Source organism: Mycteria americana, chromosome 3, assembly GCF_035582795.1.
Source record: "Mycteria americana isolate JAX WOST 10 ecotype Jacksonville Zoo and Gardens chromosome 3, USCA_MyAme_1.0, whole genome shotgun sequence".
NCBI lineage: Eukaryota > Metazoa > Chordata > Aves > Ciconiiformes > Ciconiidae > Mycteria > Mycteria americana.
The window spans coordinates 117,264,862-117,287,974 of NC_134367.1; the positions used below are offsets into that span (position 1 = coordinate 117,264,862).

The 23,113-nt window shown below is 49.0% G+C and overlaps 1 protein-coding gene across 1 annotated transcript; it reads left to right on the forward strand.

The window, feature by feature from the left end:
- The first annotated feature begins 3,830 nt into the window (after window positions 1–3,830).
- On the forward strand, window positions 3,831–12,898 carry LOC142407572 (uncharacterized). The gene is given in 4 exon segments (XM_075497194.1): window positions 3,831–3,910; window positions 4,087–5,689; window positions 12,461–12,511; window positions 12,836–12,898. Coding segments are annotated over 4 exon segments (1,797 nt in total).
- Window positions 12,899–23,113: the final 10,215 nt, after the last annotated feature.

Here is a 23,113-nt window from a genome sequence, read left to right on the forward strand (position 1 = left end):
TATTCACACTTAAGGCACAGCATTGAAGAAGCTTCCCAGGTGGAATGCGGCTGACATGTCAAGGAATCCATTGCATGGGAGTTCCCTAGGCCTGCAACCTTAGATGTTGGTAACGCCAGGGGTACTTGGTGTGCTGACTCTAAGAGGCGGTACCCAGAGGGTGGAGGGGTGTGGAGATGCCGCGGTCAGGCTCTGCAATAATAGGGGAACTTAAAGCTGTCAAAGAACTGATAAGCTGCGTATTTACTACCCTGGGCCAACAGCCTGCCACGTTTTTGACAAAATGCTGTCCTTTTGGTGAACTTTGCTCATTATAACATCATTATAATACCAAAACACACCTCCATCCCAAAAGCTACCCGCCTCCAAGGTGCGACCACCCCTCACTGAGCTTGCGCACTGAATTTTTCTAGCTTATACCCTTAAAAGCGAAGCGAGAAAACTTTACACCAATCCTAAACAAAGGTATGTATGACTAGAGTCACTCAAGCTCCACCCGAAAGGTGAAAGATAGTATAAAATGGTTTAAGACAAAGAGAATGTTAGGGAAGACACCATCGTGTATCACTCTGACGTCTGGGATCAGTCGACGGGCTGAGCCTCTCTTCCCCCCCATCGGGACGCCTTTGGGTAAGAGTCGAACACTTGGCTATACCAAGTGTCTCCCCGGGAAACTTAGAAATCTCTATAGAGTCGCTTTATTATTTTCTTTTAATGTGTTTGTGTCCAGCCGTGTACTCGTATTCTTCCGGCCGTGTTATATACATGTTTGTGTCTGGCCGTGTTACCCATATTTTTTGATATACGCGTTGTGTCCGGCTGTGTTATATACATGTTTGTGTCCGGCCGTGTTATTCATACTCATATTCTTGACATTTGTATGTGCTTTGCAGACAGTTAATTTATCACCGGTAATCCAAAGAATCTGTGTGTCTGTTGCTCTAATAAACTGCACTCTTCACTGCTCTGGCAGTGATAGTTCCTTCAACACGACCAGACTGGGGGGGTGTAAAAGTTAATGCTGTCTCCTTAGTGAAAATTCTGAACCAATAAGTGGCTACACACACAGTCCTTAGAAAATAAACTGTTGACCAGGTCTGAGACTAAGACTGGACCTAGGCGCACCTAGACTCCTCTCTGAGAAGGAGTTTAGAAAGCAAGGGGGCCCTGTCAGAACCTCGTGACTCAACGGGAGGGTTCCCCCTCAGCCACTCCTCAGACTCCTATTTGTATGCGACAGTAACTCTTAATGCAACAGAAAATTGGTGTAGGCGGCAGGATTACCATGGATAAACTGCTGCAAAAATACAAATGTGCCCCTTCCCAGGCTGGGAAGGAGTGGGCTCAAAAATTTTGGAAGGATGAAGAGAAAGTGATAGAACGCATTGAGCAGTGTCAGGCTGCTCAACTGTTTGGAGTGAAAAAAGGTAAACGTGTGGTTTGTGCGGTGTTAGGAGCCTGTTTGTCTTGTGCTCAGCAAGAAGCTAAGAAAACCCCTGCTCCCCGACTAATTTCCAATGTGGAATATTCAGCTTTAGAATCGGAAAATGGGATGTTGAAGTCATCATTGGCCTTTGAGAGGGAGACAGGAAAAACTCTTAAGAACCCGAGTTGATAATCTCGTGAGTGAGAATGGTAAACTTGTGTGTGAAAATGACACCCTTGCAAGTGAGAATGGTAAACTCGTGAGTGAAAATGGTAAGCTTGTAAATGAGAACAGTAAACTTGTGCGTGAGAATAATAGATGTGTAAATGAGAATAACAGATGTGTAAATGAGAATAATACTCGTGAGTGAGAATAATCGTCTTAATTGCTGGAAAGGGTTAATCAGCTGCTAGATAAAATACAGCCTTCTGCTCCAGTTGAGCAGATTCGTAGATTAATGCATGGTGCAAACCCTGAAATTGGGGATGGTGATCTTTGGTTTGACGGTGATGATCATGAGGTCAAAGGTACCTCCGATTCCAAGCCTCAATTGATTTCCTTACGATCTTTGGTCAAAACTGAGACCGCTGTTGACGACAATGATGAAATCTACACCACTGTGCAAACAATTCCATGGTCACCATTGGTCCAATCTCTGGGTAAAAAGAATAACCCAGCTGGGGAGAATTGCCTAGCTGGAAAACCCCCAACCCACAAGGAAAGTGCACCTTCTGCACCAGGTGTAATTGACAAGGTGGAATCTCAATGAAAAAAACTTTCATCCCCAGGGAGGGCAGTGAGCCACTCTGCTCAGCAGGTATTAGCAATTCAATGGCTCTCTGATGAATACTCTGACCCTATCATTGCCATTCCCATTGGACCCCAAAAAATATTGGTAAACTTTCTTATTGACACTGGGGTCCAAATATCAGTAATTACCCATGAAACAACACAAGCCCTGGGCATAAGACCTGGCCGACGCAGGGTTGAATTCACAGGAATTGAAAAGGAATGCACCGCCGAAAAAAAATCACCCTGGTTGCTAGAAGAACGAAGATTAACCAAGACAGAGGTATTAGCCAGTGCTGCATATACTAACATTCTAGGATTTGACATACTGCGTGGGCGTATGTGGAAACTCCCAGATGGAACTGTGTGGAGTTTTGCAAGAGGTAAAAAGGAATCAGGCATAGTGAAACTGAGTCTGTTACAAACACCTATACCCTTACCCCCCTCTAAAATCACTAATGTTCGTTAATATCCATCTCCAGCAGCAGCGCTTATGGGGATTGATGGGGTGGTAACGAAATTGGAAAAAAGAAGCATCATTAAAAGGACTCATTCGCCCTATAATTCACTGGTGTGTCCAGTAAAGAAACCAACCGGCCAATGGCATTTTACAGTGGATTACCGACAGTTAAACGCTAACACTGCACCTTTGACTGTTGCAGTTCCAAACATGGCAAAAATAGTGACACTGATACAGGGAGCTGCTCATCCCTGGATGGCTGCCTTGGCAGGAAAAGTACACCGGATTAGCACCTGGTGCATCTCACCCTCTTTTTAACCCTGCCGGTTAAATACAACCGAGCACGTTTGTTTTCTTTTTGTGTTCACAGGAATCCTGAAAGAAGACGACTCCAATTGAGGTAGATGTCTGCAAAATGCGGCAAGGGGAGTTGTATTGGAATCAAAGTATACTTCAAAGTCGGCAGCATTTTGCAGACAACTCCTTTAATATGTAGCCAGAAAGACCCAGCATGGCCGTGGTCCCAAGCCCATATTAAATACAATGGGATTATGGGAACATGTGCCATCAAGGAAAGGCTAAATTTGGCTACTGTAGTCATGCATGGAGTCGAGGTGTTCTCGAGGCACGAGTGGAGCTGGGACAAAGGATGGCTTCCACTCCTGAAGGGAAAAGCAGGAGAAGAGGTCCGGGTAGGGTGTAGAATGATCAATGGGTCAACCCATGAAAGGGTCACATCTATGACAATATCCAGCATTTCTAGAAGTCCAATAGCATTAAAGTCTTGTGTTACCGACGAATGGGATTGCTGGTATAACTTTACTCTAGTGAGACCCACTATTGTAGCCTGTGTATGGCAACAACACTGCATGGGGCCAGGGATGTCAATGCGACAATGTATAGGCCTGTCATTCCGGTTCAAAATAGATATGGTTGAACCTGATCCAACTACACCACCCGACCTAACCTCACCCACTCCATTTGACACACTGCAAGATGGAGTTAGGAATATACCTCTCCTTGCCACGGAACTTCACGATGACCCTTGGGACCGTGCATTGTCACGATACAGTGCAAGCACTAGGACACAACAGAACAGAAGGAACTTAAGTCTCTCTGTTCTAGTTATGCATGGAAATGAAGCATACTCAAAGGATGAATGGAGTTGGAATGACTCTCTTCGGATGGCTAGACTTCAAGCCATTCCAGGGCAGACAATACAGATTAGCTGCCGAGTAACTAATGGGTCTACTTACCACAGGCCGACTGAAATTAAAACAGTCTATACTGACTCTTCCAGACCGGAAAATTATAAGGCTGAGTGTTACACAATAACTGAACCAAATTCAGATTGCTGGTACAATCTTACCTTTACCAACCCTATAACTGTGTACTGTCTTTGGGGTTACAGAGCCACTGAATTACTATTTGAATTTGTGATTGATACAGCAACATCTGTGCCAGTTGCAAAGGATAAGGAACCTCTGCCCCTGCAAACATCTGAAAATGTACCGACTCGGCCTCCCATTAGTCTAACTCCTTTCATCTTCAACACAGGCCCTTACATAATTAAAAATACAGGTCAGCAACAAGTGCTGTTTAATCCGTCATACTCCCTCAAACGGGTGGAATTAGCAATGCAGACTAATATCTCTGCAATTAAACCTACCTGTTCACCATTCCTGAGCACATCTTACGCAGGATGGTCAGCATGGTTGCATAAATGGACTCTCCTTTCTCCAAAACGACGAAAGAGAGATGTGACTGGTGTCTTAGGAACAGGACTGGGAGTCTTAAACAGCATAGATGCTGAAGTACTTGCTAATAAATTAGCCACAGTAACCAATGACTTGAGTGCCCTGAAACACCCTTTACAATCTTCTCTTTCAGCTCTGGGAGCTAACCAATGGCTCTTATTGGATATGTTGCCTCAGTGGGGAAAGGTGAATGAGAAGGACCACCAGTTAATTGTGGATGCACTTGGTGCAGCCCAAAACAATGTTTCTTTAGCTCTCAGTTGTATCCAAGCTCAACTGTGGATGCAATTTATAGTAGCTGCAATTATACGGGAGGGCAAGGAAGGCACCATGCCCACTGAAATTTGCAAAGTAATTTGGGATAATGCAACTGAATTTGAGAAAGAATTCCAATGCTGGTGGTATCCAGTTAATTTCACCTACGACCCTACTGACGGCAAAGCCACAGCTTTTGTCTTAACAATATGCAATGCTTCAGTACACACCATAGACCCAATCATTGCGTTGGGGTTAAATCACAATGGAGCCATACTCTATCCATTAGAACATAGAGTATGGGCCCAACAAAATGGGAACCTATGGCAGACTATTGATGTGAGTGCGTGCGTTGTACGGGAACAACAAGGATTTATTTGTGAGAGTAACACCCTCAAAGCCCAAGACATTTGTTTTGACACTGAACAAAATGTTTGCCATTTTGAAGTACAACCAGATGAAGCCCCTGAAACTGTACTTGTATATATTGGGAAAGGATGTGTTTGCATGAGAACCTTTTGTGATTCTGTATTTGTAGATAATACCTCTGTAGATATAGGTAATCACTCAAATATTTGTGTTTGCAATTTTACCAAAATTATGGGATGTGACTTCAACTATTCAGCTCCTGTCACAACTCACCAACTGCTGCAAGCTGACTATACGCTGCATCAAGATTTATTACCTGCCCCTATTAGAATGAACCTCACACTGGTGAGAAAACTACTGCAACACGATGACCTGAATCAACTGCTGGAACGCATCCGAAATAATGGACATAAAATGTTAGTTACCGTCCACCATGATGCGGAAGAGATACATCGCGTCTTAGAACGAGTGAAGCAGGATGGAAGACACCATTAGTGGGATACTTTGCTAGGATGGTCGCCGACTGCAACGGGAATCCTCAATAAGATGCTACATCCCGTTGTTGTTCTGCTAATGCTCACTATGTTATGCTTCATTCTAACCATTGCGCTGTATGTTAGACTCTGGGCTATGGTAAAGCGATTGTCCCATCAAATATCCCCGCAAGACATGTATGTACTCGATAATCCTCGCCCTGAGAATGTGTGTGACACACCCGAGGCATCCCAAGGCACCGTGAAGCTTGAGTGACTACAGTCATGGGGTGGATTATGTGGGATAATGGATAAGGTGACTTAAAAATTAGAACTTATATTCACACTTAAGGCACAGCATTGAAGAAGCTTCCCAGGTGGAACGCGGCTGACATGTCAAGGAATCCATTGCATGGGAGTTCCCTAGGCCTGCAACCTTAGATGTTGGTAACGCCAGGGGAACTTGGTGTGCTGACTCTAAGGGGCACTACCCAGAGGGTGGAGGGGTGTGGAGATGCCGCGGCCAGGCTCTGCAATAATAGGGGAACTTAAAGCTGTCAAAGAACTGATAAGCTGCATATTTACTACCCTGGGCCAACAGCCTGCCACGTTTTTGACAAAATGCTGTCCTTTTGGTGAACTTTGCTCATTATAACATCCTTTGGGTGAGAAGCCTTTAACTAGCCTTTGGGTAAGAGTCGAACACTTGGCTATACCAAGTGCCTCCCCAGGAAACTTAGAAATCTCTATAGAGTCGCTTTATTATTTTCTTTTAATGTGTTTGTGTCCGGCCGTGTTACTCATAATCTTCCGGCCGTGTTATATACATGTTTGTGTCTGGCCGTGTTACCCATATTTTTTGATATACACGTTGTGTCCGGCCGTGTTATATACATGTTTGTGTCCAGCCGTGTTATTCATACTCATATTCTTGACATTTGTATGTGCTTTGCAGACAGTTAATTTATCACCGGTAATCCAAAGAATCTGTGTGTCTGTTGCTCTAATAAACTGCACTCTTCACTGCTCTGGCAGTGATAGTTCCTTCAACACGACCAGACTGGGGGGGTGTAAAAGTTAATGCTGTCTCCTTAGTGAAAATTCTGAACCAATAAGTGGCTACACACACAGTCCTTAGAAAATAAACTGTTGACCAGGTCTGAGACTAAGACTGGACCTAGGCGCACCTAGACTCCTCTCTGAGAAGGAGTTTAGAAAGCAAGGGGGCCCTGTCAGAACCTCGTGACTCAACGGGAGGGTTCCCCCTCAGCCACTCCTCAGACTCCTATTTGTATGCGACAGTAACTCTTAACGCAACACTCCCTCGTCTCGGCTGCGGAGAAACTGTCCCGGGAGGTCCAGCAACTCAAAGAGGATAGGTCCTCCTCTCCACCTGGACCAGTATCTCAGCTATTAGGCATTAACGTTCTTCTGCTCAAGAGAGAATATATAGGGGGTACACAGCACGGGGCACCCTATGGTTTTACCTGCGTGGCCATGGAAAGAATATGAGGAAGCGGGTAACGAATACTGTGACCAGAACAAGAGGGGCCCTGCTTCCAGCCAGGTGGAGGAAAGGGACAACCAGGTTTACTGGACTGTGTGGATTCTATGGCCTGTCACATGAGACCCACAGAAGTATAAGGCTGTAGTAGACACCAGTGCACAACGTAGCCTAATGCTATCATCATTATCAAGCTATCATCACATCAAGCTATACAGGGGCAGAACCCATCTGTATTTCTGGAGAGACAGGGGGATCCCAACAGTTAAATGTATTGGAGGCAGAAGTGAGCCGAACTAGGAATGACTGGAAAAAGCACCCCACTCTCGCAGAGCCCGGCTGCCAAATTCGAAATGTCCAGCGATTGCGCCCACATGAAAGCTGCCAGCACGGAAAGCTGTAGCTGGTTTTCACTGTCCCTTGGAACTGCATTCGCTGGTAGACAGACATTCGCGTTCTGCAAAAGCTTTGGTTCGTAATAGGGCAACACTGTGTATTTCTCTCTCGGAGAGCCCGGCTGCCAAATTCGAAACGTCCAGCGATTGCGCCCACAGGAAAGCTGCCAGCACGGAAAGCTGTAGCTGGTTTTCACTGTCCCTTGGAACTGCATTCGCTGGTAGACGGACATTCGCGTTCTGCAAAAGCTTTCGTTCGTAAAGGGGCAGCACTGTGTATTTCTCTCTCACAGAGTCCGGCTGCCAAATTCAAACGTCCAGCGATTGCACCCACAGGAAAGCTGCCAGCACGTAAAGCTGTAGCTGGTTTTCACTGTCCCTTGGAACTGCATTCGCTGGTAGACAGACATTTGCATTCTGCAAAAGCCTTCGTTCGTAAAGGGGCAACACTGTGTATTTCTCTCTCGGAGAACCCAGCTGCCAAATTCGAAACGTCCAGCGATTACGCCCACAGGAAAGCTGCCAGCACGGAAAGCTGTAGCTGGTTTTCACTGTCCCTTGGAACTGTATCGCTGCTACAGAGACATTCGCGTTCTGCAAAAGCTTTGGTTGGTAATGGGGCAACACTGTGTATTTCTCTGTGGCAGAGCCCGGCTGCCAAATTCGAAACGTCTAGCGATTGCGCCCACAGGAAATCTGCCAGCACGGAAAGCTGTAGCTGGTTTTCACTGTCCCTTGGAATTGCATTCGCTGGTAGACAGACATTTCCGTTCTGCGACAGCCTTCGTTCGTAAAGGGGCAACACTGTGTATTTCTCTCTCTGAGAGCCCGGCTGCCAAATTTGAAACGTCCAGCGATTGCGCCCACAGGAAAGCTCCCAGCACGGAAAGCTGTAGCTGGTTTTCACTGTCCCTTGGACCTGCATCGCTGCTACACAGACATTCGCGTTCTGCAAAAGCTTTCGTTCGTAATGAGGCAACACTGTGTATTTCTCTCTCGCAGATCCCGGCTGCCAAATCCGAAACGTCCAGCGATTGCACCCACAGGAAAGCTCCCAGCACGGAAAGCTGTAGCTGGTTTTCACTGTCCCTTGGAACTGCATTCGCTGGTACACAGACATTCGCGTTCTGCAAAAGCTTTGGTTGGTAATGGGGCAACACTGTGTATTTCTCTCTCGCAGAGCCCGGCTGCCAAATTCGAAACGTCCAGCGATTGCGCCCACAGGAAAGCTGCCAGCACGGAAAGCTGTAGCTGGTTTTCACTGTCCCTTGGAACTGCATTCGCTGGTAGACAGACATTTGCGTTCTGCAAAAGCCTTCGTTCGTAAAGGGGCAACACTGTGTATTTCTCTCTCGCAGAGCCCGGCTGCCAAATTCGAAACGTCCAGCGATTGCGCCCACAGGAAAGCTGCCAGCACGGAAAGCTGTAGCTGGTTTTCACTGTCCCTTGGAACTGCATTCGCTGGTAGACGGACATTCGCGTTCTGCAAAAGCTTCCGTTCGTAATGGGGCAACAATGTGTATTTCTCTCTCGCAGAGCCCGGCTGCCAAATTCGAAACGTCCAGCGATTGCGCCCACAGGAAAGCTCCCAGCACGGAAAGCTGTAGCTGGTTTTCACTGTCCCTTGGAACTGCATTCGCTGGTAGACGGACATTCGCGTTCTGCAAAACTTTGGTTGGTAATGGGGCAACACTGTGTATTTCTCTGTGGCAGAGCCCGGCTGCCAAATTCGAAACGTCTAGCGATTGCGCCCACAGGAAATCTGCCAGCACGGAAAGCTGTAGCTGGTTTTCACTGTCCCTTGGAATTGCATTCGCTGGTAGACAGACATTTCCGTTCTGCGACAGCCTTCGTTCGTAAAGGGGCAACACTGTGTATTTCTCTCTCTGAGAGCCCGGCTGCCAAATTTGAAACGTCCAGCGATTGCGCCCACAGGAAAGCTCCCAGCACGGAAAGCTGTAGCTGGTTTTCACTGTCCCTTGGACCTGCATCGCTGCTACACAGACATTCGCGTTCTGCAAAAGCTTTGGTTGGTAATGGGGCAACACTGTGTATATCTCTCTCGGAGAGCCCAGCTGCCAAGTTCGAAACGTCCAGCGATTGCGCCCAAAGGAAAGCTGCCAGCACGGAAAGCTGTAGCTGGTTTTTACTGTCCCTTGGAACTGCATCGCTGCTACACAGACATTCGCGTTCTGCAAAAGCTTTCGTTCGTAATGAGGCAACACTGTGTATTTCTCTCTCGCAGAGCCCGGCTGCCAAATTCAAAACGTCCAGCGATTGCGCCCACAGGAAAGCTGCCAGCACGGAAAGCTGTAGCTGGTTTTCACTGTCCCTTGAAACTGCATTCGCTGCTACACAGACATTCGCGTTCTGCAAAAGCTTTCGTTCGTAATGAGGCTGTCTCGTCCCACTCGGTGGGTTGCGAGATGAGTGAATCTTTTCGATTCCCCGACTGTTTGAGTACCGACAAAAGCCGATCTCTGCTCGGCAGAGCCGCGTGGTCGGCAGAGTCACGACAATGACCCAGAGGAACAGTCTGGCCAGCAACTTTATTAACTGGCAAATCCCACAGATGGACAAACTTCACGACCTGACGAGTTTAACGAACGAACAAAGGCGATTTGGCAATGGAGCTATTTTGCGGGCTTCCCGATCCCAAACTTGCATATATATATTGGAAAAGCAGAGGAAGAGAGAAGAGAAGCAAGAAAAGGAAAGAAGGAGAGAGGAGAAAAGAGAAAGAAAAAGTATCACCACCCTTGGATCCCGCGATGACGATGACACACGTGGCAATCCTCCGGTGGTGGGCGTGCGCGCGCTTCCCTGGGGGGGCCCAAGCCTTTTATTGGCTAATCCCCGCCTCCAGGTACGCCCTTTCAGGGCTTATATGGTTCTTGTTCTAGAAAGTTCTCAATCTTCTGCGCAGGCGCTGGGGGAGGGGGGTGGTTGTGAGGGGTCTCTGGGGCGGTTGCAAGCCCCTTTCTCAGATGACCGCTGTCCATACATGGTCAGGTTTGGCAGAACCTGGAACCGCGCATCCTCCGACGCGCTCTCCACATCCCGCTCTTGCTCTCCCCCACCCCATGCTCGCAGACCTGCTGTCGCCATGCAAATAGCGCCTCAAATCGCCACAATGTTTGAGACATTAACCCTTTCAGTCTCTCACACCACCCCGTGTCTCAAACATTGTCTATACAGTCTTCGTTTCACATAGAGAAGATTGAGAAGACACAGTTCACGAAATCTTCAACAAGAGTTGGCAGAGGGTCTTTGATTTTGTCTTCCAGGGTGGTGATATGAACATGAGAACAGCAGGAGAAAAGAGAATGAAAGCAGAAGCAAGCAGATAAACAATAGCTATGCCAGTCATAAGGAACAGAAATCAGGGTTATTCCAATTTGAATTAACCATTTCCCCCACCCTGTGAGTCCCCAGGATTGTAGGAGGGAAGCGAACGAAGATCTGGGGGCACGCCCGTCGAAACAGTCTTTCGGCTGGAGTGATCGAAGTACTGACGTTGTGAGTGTAGTAGTAGTAGAGTGCAGTAGCAGAGTGCAGTAGTACTGGAGTTGTGAGATGGACAATGTTATACAACATTCTCCATCACTTAAATTCAACATCGAGTTTTTTGGGGCTTCTGCCACTTCCCAGCACACTCGCCAGGGAGGGGCAGTGAAACTGAAAACACGAGATGGACATAAGGATGGGATGACTAATCCACATTTCAGACCAGCGTGATCTTTCAATGCTAAGCAGGAATAAAATTTCCCATTAGAACATCCCCAAACTAGTCCCAAGGGGGCTGGGGATATTCTAATTTTACAGGTATGTCAGGTTTTGCAGTGAGCGGCAGGCTCTGCAAAGGGTAGTGTGTACAGGGTATGAGAACATATATCTGTGGGAAGGATAACCACAACAAATACACATGTCCCTTACTCTCTCCAAGAGCCAGGTTTTTTTGGGGGGGTCCCCAGGACCAGTGTTATAGTTAAGAACTTTTTCAAGTTATACATAATATTGGGTAATGCAACAAAAACCACCACCACCACCAACAAAATCTCAATCCTTGTTCGGTTGATTGGAGAAGGGTAACACATATCCCTTGGTCAGTTCTACTCCAGATTCTAGTAAACACATGAATTGGTTCCCACACAAGCTTCTAAGGAATATGCCTTCCACTCCCCCCCGTGTCCTCCTTTCCCGGGGGAGAGGAGGACCATTGTCCACATGAAAAATCGTAAATACATATTAGGACTATTATTGCAATATTGGCAGTATTCATCGAGGTCCGACATTCCTCCGACGAGATTGCTATGTTTTAGCAGGCAACGGTCTGGTTCTCCCCCTGCAAAAGAGAAAGAAAACTCGGTCCCCTTTCGGACCGGTTTTAAAAGCAAGGGATTATCAGGAGGTCTTCCGACAGGTAGGCCTTTTAAAAGCTGATTGTCTAATCCCGTTCTCCTAACCGCAGCTTTACCCCTTTGTTCCCCTCCGGAGATTCCCACATTGCAGCTATAACTGATCAGCTCCTGCGCAACCCCTCCCCAGGTGAGGGGGAATTCCGCCAAAGTGGACTGCGTTTGGCTTCTCCGGGGTGTTAGCATTTCTGTTAAACGCTCCTGAATTGGGAGCGCTGCCCTTAGGTGGTCCTGGATTTGTATGGCATGTAGCTTTAGGGGGTCAGGGAGGCCCTTTACCAGGGTTTTCATTCGACTGGGGTCGGCTTTTAGCAACATCGGGGAGGGCTGATGGGGTGTTAAGTGCCGGTCATGCAGGAGCTGGAGGCAGGCGGCTTTCTGCACGCTCTCGGTAATCTGATCCAGTCCCGGAGTGGGGATGGTCACCGGATCTCCCCGTTCCAAGGGGTCCAGCCCTCCAGCCCTTTGAGTGAGGGACCAGGGGGCTCGAGTGTCGGGGACGGTTAGAAACACGCCTGGACCCCAGTATCCATGCGCCTCCTCCTCAGAAAGTTTAATTCTGTCCTCCCCCGTGAGGGAGACCCTCCACACATATTCTGTCTCCGTTTCTCTAGGGAGCCTACTATATCCATCATGTAATTTCACCAATTCAGTTGCACTATAGGGTATTTCTTTTGTTATGATTTCTGGCGCGGTATCGGCACCCCCTTCATATTGGAATTCTGTTTTAGTAAGTGGGCGAAGTTGGGGAGCAGTTCTCTCATCATGTTGGCACTTTGCCCGTTCCATTTCCTCCCAGGGGTAGCGGCCAGCTACCCCTCTGTCAGCCAGCTCGCGTTCCTTGAAGAGACCGCAGCGCCCACATTCGCTCACCAAATCCTCCCTCCGCGCCTCCGCTAGCGCCCACCGCAATTCGCGCTCCCTGACAAAAGCGTCGCGCAACTGATTCTGCAACCTAATTTCCGATCGCACCCATTTTTCCCGCTCAGCTTCCAGCTCCGCTTGCAAACTTTTACCCGAATCTTGGGACGATTCGCTCGCGTCTCGCTTAACCCATTCTACCGTGCACTTATATTTCTGCGCTGCCGTCAGCGCAGCTACCAAAACACCCAAAACAACAGCTTTTAACAACTCTAACAACAAAGGGGAGCAGTCCAGATCAGGCTGAACCCAGGAAGCCATGATCATCATCTGCCGGAGGACTCGGACTCAGCCGATTCACGTCCTCCCTTCTCGACTCAATCGATATCCCCTCCCTGTTCCTCTCACTGATCAAGTCAGGGAATCCCACTTCTGACACCAAATTAATGTCTCGTCCCACTCGGTGGGTTGCGAGATGAGTGAATCTTTTCGATTCCCCGACTGTTTGAGTACCGACAAAAGCCGATCTCTGCTCGGCAGAGCCGCGTGGTCGGCAGAGTCACGACAATGACCCAGAGGAACAGTCTGGCCAGCAACTTTATTAACTGGCAAATCCCACAGATGGACAAACTTCACGACCTGACGAGTTTAACGAACGAACAAAGGCGATTTGGCAATGGAGCTATTTTGCGGGCTTCCCGATCCCAAACTTGCATATATATATTGGAAAAGCAGAGGAAGAGAGAAGAGAAGCAAGAAAAGGAAAGAAGGAGAGAGGAGAAAAGAGAAAGAAAAAGTATCACCACCCTTGGATCCCGCGATGACGATGACACACGTGGCAATCCTCCGGTGGTGGGCGTGCGCGCGCTTCCCTGGGGGGGCCCAAGCCTTTTATTGGCTAATCCCCGCCTCCAGGTACGCCCTTTCAGGGCTTATATGGTTCTTGTTCTAGAAAGTTCTCAATCTTCTGCGCAGGCGCTGGGGGAGGGGGGTGGTTGTGAGGGGTCTCTGGGGCGGTTGCAAGCCCCTTTCTCAGATGACCGCTGTCCATACATGGTCAGGTTTGGCAGAACCTGGAACCGCGCATCCTCCGACGCGCTCTCCACATCCCGCTCTTGCTCTCCCCCACCCCATGCTCGCAGACCTGCTGTCGCCATGCAAATAGCGCCTCAAATCGCCACAATGTTTGAGACATTAACCCTTTCAGTCTCTCACACCACCCCGTGTCTCAAACATTGTCTATACAGTCTTCGTTTCACATAGAGAAGATTGAGAAGACACAGTTCACGAAATCTTCAACAAGAGTTGGCAGAGGGTCTTTGATTTTGTCTTCCAGGGTGGTGATATGAACATGAGAACAGCAGGAGAAAAGAGAATGAAAGCAGAAGCAAGCAGATAAACAATAGCTATGCCAGTCATAAGGAACAGAAATCAGGGTTATTCCAATTTGAATTAACCATTTCCCCCACCCTGTGAGTCCCCAGGATTGTAGGAGGGAAGCGAACGAAGATCTGGGGGCACGCCCGTCGAAACAGTCTTTCGGCTGGAGTGATCGAAGTACTGACGTTGTGAGTGTAGTAGTAGTAGAGTGCAGTAGCAGAGTGCAGTAGTACTGGAGTTGTGAGATGGACAATGTTATACAACATTCTCCATCACTTAAATTCAACATCGAGTTTTTTGGGGCTTCTGCCACTTCCCAGCACACTCGCCAGGGAGGGGCAGTGAAACTGAAAACACGAGATGGACATAAGGATGGGATGACTAATCCACATTTCAGACCAGCGTGATCTTTCAATGCTAAGCAGGAATAAAATTTCCCATTAGAACATCCCCAAACTAGTCCCAAGGGGGCTGGGGATATTCTAATTTTACAGGTATGTCAGGTTTTGCAGTGAGCGGCAGGCTCTGCAAAGGGTAGTGTGTACAGGGTATGAGAACATATATCTGTGGGAAGGATAACCACAACAAATACACATGTCCCTTACTCTCTCCAAGAGCCAGGTTTTTTTGGGGGGGTCCCCAGGACCAGTGTTATAGTTAAGAACTTTTTCAAGTTATACATAATATTGGGTAATGCAACAAAAACCACCACCACCACCAACAAAATCTCAATCCTTGTTCGGTTGATTGGAGAAGGGTAACACATATCCCTTGGTCAGTTCTACTCCAGATTCTAGTAAACACATGAATTGGTTCCCACACAAGCTTCTAAGGAATATGCCTTCCACTCCCCCCCGTGTCCTCCTTTCCCGGGGGAGAGGAGGACCATTGTCCACATGAAAAATCGTAAATACATATTAGGACTATTATTGCAATATTGGCAGTATTCATCGAGGTCCGACATTCCTCCGACGAGATTGCTATGTTTTAGCAGGCAACGGTCTGGTTCTCCCCCTGCAAAAGAGAAAGAAAACTCGGTCCCCTTTCGGACCGGTTTTAAAAGCAAGGGATTATCAGGAGGTCTTCCGACAGGTAGGCCTTTTAAAAGCTGATTGTCTAATCCCGTTCTCCTAACCGCAGCTTTACCCCTTTGTTCCCCTCCGGAGATTCCCACATTGCAGCTATAACTGATCAGCTCCTGCGCAACCCCTCCCCAGGTGAGGGGGAATTCCGCCAAAGTGGACTGCGTTTGGCTTCTCCGGGGTGTTAGCATTTCTGTTAAACGCTCCTGAATTGGGAGCGCTGCCCTTAGGTGGTCCTGGATTTGTATGGCATGTAGCTTTAGGGGGTCAGGGAGGCCCTTTACCAGGGTTTTCATTCGACTGGGGTCGGCTTTTAGCAACATCGGGGAGGGCTGATGGGGTGTTAAGTGCCGGTCATGCAGGAGCTGGAGGCAGGCGGCTTTCTGCACGCTCTCGGTAATCTGATCCAGTCCCGGAGTGGGGATGGTCACCGGATCTCCCCGTTCCAAGGGGTCCAGCCCTCCAGCCCTTTGAGTGAGGGACCAGGGGGCTCGAGTGTCGGGGACGGTTAGAAACACGCCTGGACCCCAGTATCCATGCGCCTCCTCCTCAGAAAGTTTAATTCTGTCCTCCCCCGTGAGGGAGACCCTCCACACATATTCTGTCTCCGTTTCTCTAGGGAGCCTACTATATCCATCATGTAATTTCACCAATTCAGTTGCACTATAGGGTATTTCTTTTGTTATGATTTCTGGCGCGGTATCGGCACCCCCTTCATATTGGAATTCTGTTTTAGTAAGTGGGCGAAGTTGGGGAGCAGTTCTCTCATCATGTTGGCACTTTGCCCGTTCCATTTCCTCCCAGGGGTAGCGGCCAGCTACCCCTCTGTCAGCCAGCTCGCGTTCCTTGAAGAGACCGCAGCGCCCACATTCGCTCACCAAATCCTCCCTCCGCGCCTCCGCTAGCGCCCACCGCAATTCGCGCTCCCTGACAAAAGCGTCGCGCAACTGATTCTGCAACCTAATTTCCGATCGCACCCATTTTTCCCGCTCAGCTTCCAGCTCCGCTTGCAAACTTTTACCCGAATCTTGGGACGATTCGCTCGCGTCTCGCTTAACCCATTCTACCGTGCACTTATATTTCTGCGCTGCCGTCAGCGCAGCTACCAAAACACCCAAAACAACAGCTTTTAACAACTCTAACAACAAAGGGGAGCAGTCCAGATCAGGCTGAACCCAGGAAGCCATGATCATCATCTGCCGGAGGACTCGGACTCAGCCGATTCACGTCCTCCCTTCTCGACTCAATCGATATCCCCTCCCTGTTCCTCTCACTGATCAAGTCAGGGAATCCCACTTCTGACACCAAATTAATGTCTCGTCCCACTCGGTGGGTTGCGAGATGAGTGAATCTTTTCGATTCCCCGACTGTTTGAGTACCGACAAAAGCCGATCTCTGCTCGGCAGAGCCGCGTGGTCGGCAGAGTCACGACAATGACCCAGAGGAACAGTCTGGCCAGCAACTTTATTAACTGGCAAATCCCACAGATGGACAAACTTCACGACCTGACGAGTTTAACGAACGAACAAAGGCGATTTGGCAATGGAGCTATTTTGCGGGCTTCCCGATCCCAAACTTGCATATATATATTGGAAAAGCAGAGGAAGAGAGAAGAGAAGCAAGAAAAGGAAAGAAGGAGAGAGGAGAAAAGAGAAAGAAAAAGTATCACCACCCTTGGATCCCGCGATGACGATGACACACGTGGCAATCCTCCGGTGGTGGGCGTGCGCGCGCTTCCCTGGGGGGGCCCAAGCCTTTTATTGGCTAATCCCCGCCTCCAGGTACGCCCTTTCAGGGCTTATATGGTTCTTGTTCTAGAAAGTTCTCAATCTTCTGCGCAGGCGCTGGGGGAGGGGGGTGGTTGTGAGGGGTCTCTGGGGCGGTTGCAAGCCCCTTTCTCAGATGACCGCTGTCCATACATGGTCAGGTTTGGCAGAACCTGGAACCGCGCATCCTCCGACGCGCTCTCCACATCCCGCTCTTGCTCTCCCCCACCCCATGCTCGCAGACCTGCTGTCGCCATGCAAATAGCGCCTCAAATCGCCACAATGTTTGAGACATTAACCCTTTCAGTCTCTCACACCACCCCGTGTCTCAAACATTGTCTATACAGTCTTCGTTTCACATAGAGAAGATTGAGAAGACACAGTTCACGAAATCTTCAACAAGAGTTGGCAGAGGGTCTTTGATTTTGTCTTCCAGGGTGGTGATATGAACATGAGAACAGCAGGAGAAAAGAGAATGAAAGCAGAAGCAAGCAGATAAACAATAGCTATGCCAGTCATAAGGAACAGAAATCAGGGTTATTCCAATTTGAATTAACCATTTCCCCCACCCTGTGAGTCCCCAGGATTGTAGGAGGGAAGCGAACGAAGATCTGGGGGCACGCCCGTCGAAACAGTCTTTCGGCTGGAGTGATCGAAGTACTGACGTTGTGAGTGTAGTAGTAGTAGAGTGCAGTAGCAGAGTGCAGTAGTACTGGAGTTGTGAGATGGACAATGTTATACAACATTCTCCATCACTTAAATTCAACATCGAGTTTTTTGGGGCTTCTGCCACTTCCCAGCACACTCGCCAGGGAGGGGCAGTGAAACTGAAAACACGAGATGGACATAAGGATGGGATGACTAATCCACATTTCAGACCAGCGTGATCTTTCAATGCTAAGCAGGAATAAAATTTCCCATTAGAACATCCCCAAACTAGTCCCAAGGGGGCTGGGGATATTCTAATTTTACAGGTATGTCAGGTTTTGCAGTGAGCGGCAGGCTCTGCAAAGGGTAGTGTGTACAGGGTATGAGAACATATATCTGTGGGAAGGATAACCACAACAAATACACATGTCCCTTACTCTCTCCAAGAGCCAGGTTTTTTTGGGGGGGTCCCCAGGACCAGTGTTATAGTTAAGAACTTTTTCAAGTTATACATAATATTGGGTAATGCAACAAAAACCACCACCACCACCAACAAAATCTCAATCCTTGTTCGGTTGATTGGAGAAGGGTAACACATATCCCTTGGTCAGTTCTACTCCAGATTCTAGTAAACACATGAATTGGTTCCCACACAAGCTTCTAAGGAATATGCCTTCCACTCCCCCCCGTGTCCTCCTTTCCCGGGGGAGAGGAGGACCATTGTCCACATGAAAAATCGTAAATACATATTAGGACTATTATTGCAATATTGGCAGTATTCATCGAGGTCCGACATTCCTCCGACGAGATTGCTATGTTTTAGCAGGCAACGGTCTGGTTCTCCCCCTGCAAAAGAGAAAGAAAACTCGGTCCCCTTTCGGACCGGTTTTAAAAGCAAGGGATTATCAGGAGGTCTTCCGACAGGTAGGCCTTTTAAAAGCTGATTGTCTAATCCCGTTCTCCTAACCGCAGCTTTACCCCTTTGTTCCCCTCCGGAGATTCCCACATTGCAGCTATAACTGATCAGCTCCTGCGCAACCCCTCCCCAGGTGAGGGGGAATTCCGCCAAAGTGGACTGCGTTTGGCTTCTCCGGGGTGTTAGCATTTCTGTTAAACGCTCCTGAATTGGGAGCGCTGCCCTTAGGCGGTCCTGGATTTGTATGGCATGTAGCTTTAGGGGGTCAGGGAGGCCCTTTACCAGGGTTTTCATTCGACTGGGGTCGGCTTTTAGCAACATCGGGGAGGGCTGATGGGGTGTTAAGTGCCGGTCATGCAGGAGCTGGAGGCAGGCGGCTTTCTGCACGCTCTCGGTAATCTGATCCAGTCCCGGAGTGGGGATGGTCACCGGATCTCCCCGTTCCAAGGGGTCCAGCCCTCCAGCCCTTTGAGTGAGGGACCAGGGGGCTCGAGTGTCGGGGACGGTTAGAAACACGCCTGGACCCCAGTATCCATGCGCCTCCTCCTCAGAAAGTTTAATTCTGTCCTCCCCCGTGAGGGAGACCCTCCACACATATTCTGTCTCCGTTTCTCTAGGGAGCCTACTATATCCATCATGTAATTTCACCAATTCAGTTGCACTATAGGGTATTTCTTTTGTTATGATTTCTGGCGCGGTATCGGCACCCCCTTCATATTGGAATTCTGTTTTAGTAAGTGGGCGAAGTTGGGGAGCAGTTCTCTCATCATGTTGGCACTTTGCCCGTTCCATTTCCTCCCAGGGGTAGCGGCCAGCTACCCCTCTGTCAGCCAGCTCGCGTTCCTTGAAGAGACCGCAGCGCCCACATTCGCTCACCAAATCCTCCCTCCGCGCCTCCGCTAGCGCCCACCGCAATTCGCGCTCCCTGACAAAAGCGTCGCGCAACTGATTCTGCAACCTAATTTCCGATCGCACCCATTTTTCCCGCTCAGCTTCCAGCTCCGCTTGCAAACTTTTACCCGAATCTTGGGACGATTCGCTCGCGTCTCGCTTAACCCATTCTACCGTGCACTTATATTTCTGCGCTGCCGTCAGCGCAGCTACCAAAACACCCAAAACAACAGCTTTTAACAACTCTAACAACAAAGGGGAGCAGTCCAGATCAGGCTGAACCCAGGAAGCCATGATCATCATCTGCCGGAGGACTCGGACTCAGCCGATTCACGTCCTCCCTTCTCGACTCAATCGATATCCCCTCCCTGTTCCTCTCACTGATCAAGTCAGGGAATCCCACTTCTGACACCAAATTAATGTCTCGTCCCACTCGGTGGGTTGCGAGATGAGTGAATCTTTTCGATTCCCCGACTGTTTGAGTACCGACAAAAGCCGATCTCTGCTCGGCAGAGCCGCGTGGTCGGCAGAGTCACGACAATGACCCAGAGGAACAGTCTGGCCAGCAACTTTATTAACTGGCAAATCCCACAGATGGACAAACTTCACGACCTGACGAGTTTAACGAACGAACAAAGGCGATTTGGCAATGGAGCTATTTTGCGGGCTTCCCGATCCCAAACTTGCATATATATATTGGAAAAGCAGAGGAAGAGAGAAGAGAAGCAAGAAAAGGAAAGAAGGAGAGAGGAGAAAAGAGAAAGAAAAAGTATCACCACCCTTGGATCCCGCGATGACGATGACACACGTGGCAATCCTCCGGTGGTGGGCGTGCGCGCGCTTCCCTGGGGGGGCCCAAGCCTTTTATTGGCTAATCCCCGCCTCCAGGTACACCCTTTCAGGGCTTATATGGTTCTTGTTCTAGAAAGTTCTCAATCTTCTGCGCAGGCGCTGGGGGAGGGGGGTGGTTGTGAGGGGTCTCTGGGGCGGTTGCAAGCCCCTTTCTCAGATGACCGCTGTCCATACATGGTCAGGTTTGGCAGAACCTGGAACCGCGCATCCTCCGACGCGCTCTCCACATCCCGCTCTTGCTCTCCCCCACCCCATGCTCGCAGACCTGCTGTCGCCATGCAAATAGCGCCTCAAATCGCCACAATGTTTGAGACATTAACCCTTTCAGTCTCTCACACCACCCCATGTCTCAAACATTGTCTATACAGTCTTCGTTTCACATAGAGAAGATTGAGAAGACACAGTTCACGAAATCTTCAACAAGAGTTGGCAGAGGGTCTTTGATTTTGTCTTCCAGGGTGGTGATATGAACATGAGAACAGCAGGAGAAAAGAGAATGAAAGCAGAAGCAAGCAGATAAACAATAGCTATGCCAGTCATAAGGAACAGAAATCAGGGTTATTCCAATTTGAATTAACCATTTCCCCCACCCTGTGAGTCCCCAGGATTGTAGGAGGGAAGCGAACGAAGATCTGGGGGCACGCCCGTCGAAACAGTCTTTCGGCTGGAGTGATCGAAGTACTGACGTGAGTGTAGTAGTAGTAGAGTGCAGTAGCAGAGTGCAGTAGTACTGGAGTTGTGAGATGGACAATGTTATACAACATTCTCCATCACTTAAATTCAACATCGAGTTTTTTGGGGCTTCTGCCACTTCCCAGCACACTCGCCAGGGAGGGGCAGTGAAACTGAAAACACGAGATGGACATAAGGATGGGATGACTAATCCACATTTCAGACCAGCGTGATCTTTCAATGCTAAGCAGGAATAAAATTTCCCATTAGAACATCCCCAAACTAGTCCCAAGGGGGCTGGGGATATTCTAATTTTACAGGTATGTCAGGTTTTGCAGTGAGCGGCAGGCTCTGCAAAGGGTAGTGTGTACAGGGTATGAGAACATATATCTGTGGGAAGGATAACCACAACAAATACACATGTCCCTTACTCTCTCCAAGAGCCAGGTTTTTTTGGGGGGGTCCCCAGGACCAGTGTTATAGTTAAGAACTTTTTCAAGTTATACATAATATTGGGTAATGCAACAAAAACCACCACCACCACCAACAAAATCTCAATCCTTGTTCGGTTGATTGGAGAAGGGTAACACATATCCCTTGGTCAGTTCTACTCCAGATTCTAGTAAACACATGAATTGGTTCCCACACAAGCTTCTAAGGAATATGCCTTCCACTCCCCCCCGTGTCCTCCTTTCCCGGGGGAGAGGAGGACCATTGTCCACATGAAAAATCGTAAATACATATTAGGACTATTATTGCAATATTGGCAGTATTCATCGAGGTCCGACATTCCTCCGACGAGATTGCTATGTTTTAGCAGGCAACGGTCTGGTTCTCCCCCTGCAAAAGAGAAAGAAAACTCGGTCCCCTTTCGGACCGGTTTTAAAAGCAAGGGATTATCAGGAGGTCTTCCGACAGGTAGGCCTTTTAAAAGCTGATTGTCTAATCCCGTTCTCCTAACCGCAGCTTTACCCCTTTGTTCCCCTCCGGAGATTCCCACATTGCAGCTATAACTGATCAGCTCCTGCGCAACCCCTCCCCAGGTGAGGGGGAATTCCGCCAAAGTGGACTGCGTTTGGCTTCTCCGGGGTGTTAGCATTTCTGTTAAACGCTCCTGAATTGGGAGCGCTGCCCTTAGGCGGTCCTGGATTTGTATGGCATGTAGCTTTAGGGGGTCAGGGAGGCCCTTTACCAGGGTTTTCATTCGACTGGGGTCGGCTTTTAGCAACATCGGGGAGGGCTGATGGGGTGTTAAGTGCCGGTCATGCAGGAGCTGGAGGCAGGCGGCTTTCTGCACGCTCTCGGTAATCTGATCCAGTCCCGGAGTGGGGATGGTCACCGGATCTCCCCGTTCCAAGGGGTCCAGCCCTCCAGCCCTTTGAGTGAGGGACCAGGGGGCTCGAGTGTCGGGGACGGTTAGAAACACGCCTGGACCCCAGTATCCATGCGCCTCCTCCTCAGAAAGTTTAATTCTGTCCTCCCCCGTGAGGGAGACCCTCCACACATATTCTGTCTCCGTTTCTCTAGGGAGCCTACTATATCCATCATGTAATTTCACCAATTCAGTTGCACTATAGGGTATTTCTTTTGTTATGATTTCTGGCGCGGTATCGGCACCCCCTTCATATTGGAATTCTGTTTTAGTAAGTGGGCGAAGTTGGGGAGCAGTTCTCTCATCATGTTGGCACTTTGCCCGTTCCATTTCCTCCCAGGGGTAGCGGCCAGCTACCCCTCTGTCAGCCAGCTCGCGTTCCTTGAAGAGACCGCAGCGCCCACATTCGCTCACCAAATCCTCCCTCCGCGCCTCCGCTAGCGCCCACCGCAATTCGCGCTCCCTGACAAAAGCGTCGCGCAACTGATTCTGCAACCTAATTTCCGATCGCACCCATTTTTCCCGCTCAGCTTCCAGCTCCGCTTGCAAACTTTTACCCGAATCTTGGGACGATTCGCTCGCGTCTCGCTTAACCCATTCTACCGTGCACTTATATTTCTGCGCTGCCGTCAGCGCAGCTACCAAAACACCCAAAACAACAGCTTTTAACAACTCTAACAACAAAGGGGAGCAGTCCAGATCAGGCTGAACCCAGGAAGCCATGATCATCATCTGCCGGAGGACTCGGACTCAGCCGATTCACGTCCTCCCTTCTCGACTCAATCGATATCCCCTCCCTGTTCCTCTCACTGATCAAGTCAGGGAAT